Here is a 7,243-nt window from a genome sequence, read left to right on the forward strand (position 1 = left end):
TTCTGTATGATTAAATTATATTACACACACACACACACACACACACACACACACACACACACACACACACACACACACACACACACACACACACACACACACACACACACACACACACACACACACACACACACACACACACACACACACACACACACACACAGTAAATATATATACAAATATTATACTGTATATAAAATACATTTTAATATAACAAAATAAATAAGAAATATTTTATAAAAAATATAGCTCACATTACAGTGCAAAAATACTGCAATTACATACTGAAAGTATTTAATTAAAAATGTATATTGTATTATTTTTTTAACCTCTGTTCCCACTTTTCCCTGCCAGGGGTGAGCCTGTTGGTTCCACCAGGGACGATTCCTCAGGGCAAGTTCTACGAGATGTATCTCATTATAAACAAATGGGAGAAAACAACGTAAGTCAGCCACTTAAAACAGTTTCTCAGTGCCCTGCCCCCATCCCACTGTCATTTACCGACTTATAACACTTGCATTTATCTGTCACTTTGTGCAGTTGCAAACAGTTCAAAACATCTCGACAGTCCTTGAGCAATATTGACTGCAGAAAAGCTTTGACCCCTGTGGCAGCATTAGGGGAAAAAATTACATTTTAAAACTTTGACACAGCAGAAAAACACAAACAAACAAATATGTCTTGAACGGTTGTCTGAGCTCTGACTTTTTTGCTGAGGCTCTCTCTTTTTTTCATCTTCTTTCTTTATTTTACTGTTTTTGTTTTATTGTCAAATATGAAATATATACATATTGCTGTGCCTTCAGAGCTTTCAGACTGCAAGCTTTGTCTTCCTCTCACTATTTGTAGGTGCCATACATTTTCTCAAAACGTATACAAAATATTGTTAGAGCCATAGCTCTGGCTTAGCTTGTCTTTTTTTGGCACAGTGAGGCTGAGCCTTGGTGATCATGTGGCCGACACAAGTTTGAATCTGGCATGCAGCATTTCTGTATCCCACTTCCTGTATTGTATCTTTCCTTCCATTATCATTATAAGTACAAGTTCCAAAAGAATAGAAATTAAAAATAATTTCTAATCTAATATTACTCAAAATAAAGGAGGACAGAATTTTGGGATGTTTTTGATGTTGTACTTAATTTGAGTTGCTCTGTTGCTGTGTTTTTGTGTCAGGTTGCCATCAGATGGTAGTCAGACGGTATTAAGTCCGGTGGTGAGCTGCGGACCCTCCGGCATGCTGCTGAGCAGACCTGTAATCCTCAGTCTGCCTCACTGTGCCCAGCTAGAGCCCCCAGACTGGACACTCACCCTCAAAATGCAGAACCATCAAGGCTCCTGGGAGGTGAGCATAATGTCTGCAAAATGAGAGCGGCTATAGATCATCGGATAATGAGAGAGACTCAGTGAAGGATGAGGTTGGGTAATTGAAAGAGCAAGAGGAATAATGAGTGTTAATGGATGACAGGTTAAATCAGGATAGTATATATTCTTGACAGACATCACATCATTAGACATACCCCCGGTTTCACAGACAAGGCTTAAGCACTAAAATGCATGTTTGAGCTGTTTTAACTTAAAACAACTTGCTTTGTCTCATTGTTTTGTCTCAAATGCACACCAGTAATGTTTATTTTTTTCCTAAGGCATGTTTATAAAACCTACTTAAATGTCCTAGTTGAACTAAAGCCTGATCCTGACTTAATCTAAGGCCTGTCTGTGAAACCAGGGCTGAATCTGAAATCGCCCCCTATACCCTCAAATAGGGCGTTATTTGACGGGACAGCCATTTGTAGTGTGTCCGAAACCATAGTGGACATTATTGAGTGCACTTATTCAATCCCACATTGCACTGCAATAACGAGTGTACAACCGAAGTATGCTGTCCGAATTCGCTCACTTGTTTTTATTCACTTCTTCAAGTGGACAGTATTAGTGGACCAACGTAGGGAATAGCGAATGAGGGTTTAGGGGGCGATTTCGAATTTAGCCCAGGCCAAAGTGTAACATTTTTATTTCCCTCCCATCCACTAGGAGGTGGTAACTGTGGGAGAGGAGAGTCTGTCGTCTCCCTGCTACCTCCAGGTGGAGGATCAAAGCTGTCATATTCTGATGGAGCAGCTGGGGACGTATGGCCTGGTGGGACAGTCGGCTCCCCCTCGGCCAGCCTGTAAGAGACTGCAGTTGGCCCTCTTTGCTCCTCGGGCCCCGTGCCTCTCCTTGGACTACAGCCTGAGGGTCTACTGTTTACAGGACACCCCACACGCCCTTAAGGTTGGTCTGCCTGCCCCAATTAATGGGCCTTCTCAAGTTTACTTAGCCAATGAAATGTTTCGATTGAAAATAAGTATAAATCTTGTCTTTATCTTATTGCAGGAAGTATTAGAAGTTGAGCGAAGTCTGGGAGGGGTTTTACTAGAGGATCCCAAACCCCTCCTCTTTAAGGACAGTTACCACAACCTGCGGCTATCAATCCATGACATTCCTCATTCGCATTGGAGGAGTAAACTCCTGGCTAAGTATCAGGTGAGAGATTTTGTATTGCTTTTGGTTAGAATTTTGAACTTAATTTTTTCCTCAAGACTGGTCCTAACTTTGTAAATTCAGTTACATCAAATGTAGTTTGGTCTACTTTGAAACGGAAAAGTATAACTGATTACCTCTTGGCTATCTACTAGTTCTTAAGACAGTCTTAAAGGGATAGTTCACCCAAAAATGAAAATGGTGTCATCCTCATGTTGTTCAAAACCTAAATTTCTTTCTTCTGCCGAACACAAAGGAAGATATTTTGAAGAATCTTGGTAATCAAACAGTTGATGTTAGCCATTGACCTCCATAGTAGAAAAAAAATACTATGGATGTACAGTAAATGGCTACCGTCAACTGTCTGGTTACCAGCATTCTTCAAAATATCTTCCTTTGTGTTCGGCAGAAGAAAGAAACTCATACAGGTTTGGAACAACTTGAGGGTGAGTAAATGATGACATCATTTTCATTTTCGGGTGAACTATCCCTTTTAAGTGGCCAAGTTTATGCAAGTGGCCGCTGGTTCCTGTCTGCATCTGATGCATCAGAATTACATCAGATTAGAGAACTGAAATTAGTTGCAAATGGTATTTCATGTTAACTTTAATGTTAAAATTAAAGAAATTAATACTTTTATTCAGCAAGGATGCATTCAATTAACAAAAAAATACAGTAAATACATTTATAATGGTTCAAAAGCTTTCTATTTCAATTAAATGCTGTTCTTTTGAACTTTCTATTCATCAAAGAATCCTTAAAAAATTGCAAACAACTGTTTTCAACATTTGATAATAAGGATTATGTGTCACTGAATGATGCTGAAAATACAGCTTTGCCATCATAGGAATAAACTGCATTTTAAAATCTATTCAAATAGAAAACAGCTATTTTAAATTGTAACAAATATTTCACAATATTAAATTTTTTTGCTGTATTTTGGATCAAATAAATGCAGCCTTAGTGAGCAGAAGAGACTTTTATTAAAAACATGAAAAATTACTGATCTAAAAATGGCATATGTACAAAATTGTGTAGGAGTATTATTAAAACGTTACCCATTTGAGCATCGTCAGATGTAATTCATGATGTTCCATTTCACTAACAATTAGCCTCTTAATTGTGTGTATGGTCTCAGGAAATCCCATTCTATCACATTTGGAGTGGGAGTCAGCGGCCGTTGCATTGCACCTTCAGTCTGGAGAGAGGAAGCCTGGTGGTTTCCCAGCTCACCTGCAAGATCTGTGTCAGACAGGTGGAGGGCGAGGGACAGATATTCCAGCTTAACACCGACATCCAAGAGGTACAGAAAACAGCGGGACCTATTCTGTCAGGTCACTAGTGAATGATTTGAAAGTAATCTATAGTATCTGGCGCTGACTTCTTTTCCTGTGTTTGTGCGCTTGCTCTTCAGACCTTGCCTCCCCACTCGCCATTGCCAGCAGGCGGTTCGTGCCTGCCTTCATCTCAAGTGGGCCCATATGCTTTCCGACTGCCCGTATCCATACGCCAGAAAATTTGTGCCAGTCTGGATGCCCCCAGCGCTCGCGGTTGCGACTGGAGAATGCTGGCTCGCAGCCTGGGCTTTGACAGGTATTTTCTGCATGCATCTTTCACGGCACCCAAAAAAAACAATCTGCATATTTATTTATACACGTGACGTAGACGATGAGAACGGTTTCATCTCTTTCCACATTTCTCCCTCAGGTATCTGAACTACTTTGCAACCAAACCCAGCCCCACAGGTGTGCTGCTAGACCTTTGGGAAGCTTGTCACCAGGGTGACGCAGACCTGGTCTCCTTGGCGACAGCTCTTGAAGAGATGGGCAAGAGTGAGGTCTTGGTTGTCATGACGACGGACGGAGATTGCTGATCGGCCAATCAAAAAAGTGTGAAAAGGGACACGTTCGCCACTAAAAACCTAGAATTAATGCAAGCGGATGGAAACTGCACTCCAGTACATCGTTACAACTTGCCTTTTACCTCAGTTCCTTTGTGCTCATGCAGAATATTCCAAGGATTGCAACGCGTACGAGCTGTGGTCAGGCGCTCTGGATGATCTTCGAATAAAACATATCTAAATGTAGCAAATGAGATGATGCTGCAATCACAAAACAGAGATGCTGTTTGAAAAAGAAGTCAGTTCTTTGGTGCATTTGCTGGTATCAGCTCATGATTATATGATAGTTGCATCATACTGATACACACCGCTGCACATAGCAAGTGTGAAAGCACAGGATCTAACGCCATTGCACATCGAGCAGCTGGCTTTGTTTCCTAGCGACCGCTAGATGCTTAAAGACACTGAGATTCTGTGTCCAGTAAAACAGCAGTGCGCCAAGCTCCTCAGGAAACGTGCTCGCATACAAATAAACAAGAGTAAAGGTGGGAAAAAGGCAGATACAAGAAAGGAGCGAAAATCATCTGCACTAAAATCAGCTTTCATAATGATTTCACTTGAAACAAACCACATGCTTCGGAGAGTTGCTTCACTTTTACTTTAGTTCGAAGCATCATTTTCTGTGTCTTTTGAAAATAGCATACAGGAATGGATTTGTGCGTTCTCGTTAGCAGAGGACCGATCTTTTTCTTCTTTCTCATAATATATATATTCATTAGCCTCCGTTATCTCTCTTTTTTTATATTCAGTCGATCGTTTGTAATGCGGGAGAGCTTTCTGGTAAACTCATATTAGTTTCCTATAGGGAACGGACTTTTTTAAGTTATTATCCCTATTTGCGGATAAGTGTTTTTTACTCTTCTGTTCGTAACTGCCGTTATGTTCTTTTTTTAAACTGCTGCAATGTTGCATTCGTCTCTGACTGAAAGGAGGCACGATAGCAGTTAAAGCGTGCATTTAGAGGTTTGTGTGATGTACCTCACAAGTAAGAGCTGACTTTTTTTGGTCATTGAAACTGAGATGGAATGAAATTGAAATGTTACGCTGAGGTTAAAAATGCCTTGATCCTTCTTGGGAAAAGCGTGCTGCAAATATGCTGCACTGGTTAAAGAGTATGAAAGCGTGCGAATGGCAGAAAGCCCTTTTCAGGTTTTGATGCCAGTCAGTCGTGCTGTTTAAATTATAAATAGTAGCCTTGAAAGGTGGCGTAAGTGCTCTGTTGATTGCAGTATGACCCACTTGCTCTTTATTGTCTGTTTTGACTTTCGGGTTTTAATGGGTTTCCCTTGAGTAAGCCTGAAAGCCATGTACTACTTATTATCAGAAATCATATAATCGTTTGAAGTGGATGCTGGTCCGTTTCTTTTATTTTTCTTGACCTTTTCTTCACAAGTGTTCAAATGTCTGGCAACAAAACAAAAAGGAAATGTGCAGTATCTGTCCATGCCTGAAAAGGTGTGAATTAAATAACCGTGTGTGTGTGTGTGTGTGTGTGTGTGTGTGTGTGTGTGTGTGTGTGTGTGTGAGAGAGAGAGAGAGAGAGAGAGAGAGAGAGATGGTGTTTGCACCAACCTATCAGTCAGTGCTAGTGTATATGAATGAACAGGCTTCATCATATCCGTTGTCCCCTATTCCCATTATAAGTACTATGCAAGTGCACAACAAAAAGTGAGTCTGTGGACGTCTTGATGTCTCTTGTATGAAGTATGTGGAATGGGAATCTTGTTACTTTCCCTCTTTTGATCACTGCTGTATCTAAGCTGGGGGAAACTGGACCTCTTAGGCCTCTCAGCCGTAATAAATGCAAACAAAATGACTGTAATTGGGGGTCAGGGATCCATGACCTCTGTGCCGTTCTCCTCATTTGTTTAGGAGGCTTTTGGGCCGTCACTGTCTTGCGCCCTCACAATGAACAACGAGAAGTTTGTTCGGAGGATTATTTTTAACCCTCCACATGACGTAGACAGCAAATAACATTGAAATTGTGAACTCTGGAGACATTTCAGAGACATTTAAAAGCTTCAGTCATCTCTCAGTCGATGTAACACGAAAACGCCTTTGAGCCTTTCACATGTGAAGCTTAATGGGCTTTGCTTCTCTCTGGATGGTAGTTGCTGTTCATGGATACTCAAGTGTGGCTGAACCTTTTTTTTTTTTTTCTCAGATGTTATTTTATATCAAAGAAGGTACACAAGAAGTCAGTCTTTTTTGAGTCTTCATGTAATGCTGTAAAGTAATACTGTACATAAATGTTTAGACTTCTTACTGTAACTAAATATAATTTTTATGCAATAAATTATATTTCCTAGTTTAACAAGACAGAAGTGTCTTTTTGTGTGTCCATTTTTTGAAAATGGTTATACAGCTCAAATAATAAAATAACTGAAATTATGTTAAGCTTTGACTGCAGTACAATGTGAATATGGTCACTAAAATTAAGTTAATTCTATTCTCTCTCTCTCTCTCTCTCTCTAATTTTTTTCACATTTTGTTATGTTCCTGCCTTAAACTACTTAAACATAATGTTAAATCATGTTAAATTGTGACCCTGGACCACAAAACCAGTCACATGGGCCAATTTTTTTAAATTGAGATTTATACATAATCTGAAAGGTGATTAAATAAGGTTTGTTAGAATAGGACAATATTTGGCAGAGATGGAACATGATCTTTACTTAATATCCTGATGATTTTTGGCATAAAATAAAAATCTATTATTTTGACCCATACAATGTATTGTTGGCTATTGCCACAAATATAGCCTACCGTGCTACTTGTGACTGGTTTTGTGATCCAAGGTCACAATTACTTTTCCCCCCACAT

General features: G+C 39.8%; 1 protein-coding gene across 3 annotated transcripts in view; it reads left to right on the top strand.

Annotated features, from left to right (window-relative positions):
- unc5b (unc-5 netrin receptor B) overlaps positions 1-6,732 on the top strand; it is a 159,341-nt gene extending 152,609 nt beyond the window's left edge. For all 3 annotated transcript variants that reach the window (XM_079634828.1, XM_079634829.1, XM_079634830.1), the window contains 7 exons: positions 355-442; positions 1,174-1,342; positions 2,032-2,271; positions 2,374-2,523; positions 3,659-3,823; positions 3,935-4,113; positions 4,228-6,732. In XM_079634828.1, coding sequence (XP_079490954.1) covers positions 355-442; positions 1,174-1,342; positions 2,032-2,271; positions 2,374-2,523; positions 3,659-3,823; positions 3,935-4,113; positions 4,228-4,393 — 1,157 coding nt within the window. In that variant the 3' untranslated portion in view covers positions 4,394-6,732. The remainder of the gene's footprint in view (positions 1-354; positions 443-1,173; positions 1,343-2,031; positions 2,272-2,373; positions 2,524-3,658; positions 3,824-3,934; positions 4,114-4,227) is intronic.
- The last annotated feature ends 511 nt before the right edge of the window (positions 6,733-7,243 follow it).

Source organism: Phoxinus phoxinus (assembly GCF_949152265.1).
Source record: "Phoxinus phoxinus genome assembly, chromosome: 14".
NCBI classification, from domain to species: Eukaryota; Metazoa; Chordata; class Actinopteri; order Cypriniformes; family Leuciscidae; genus Phoxinus; species Phoxinus phoxinus.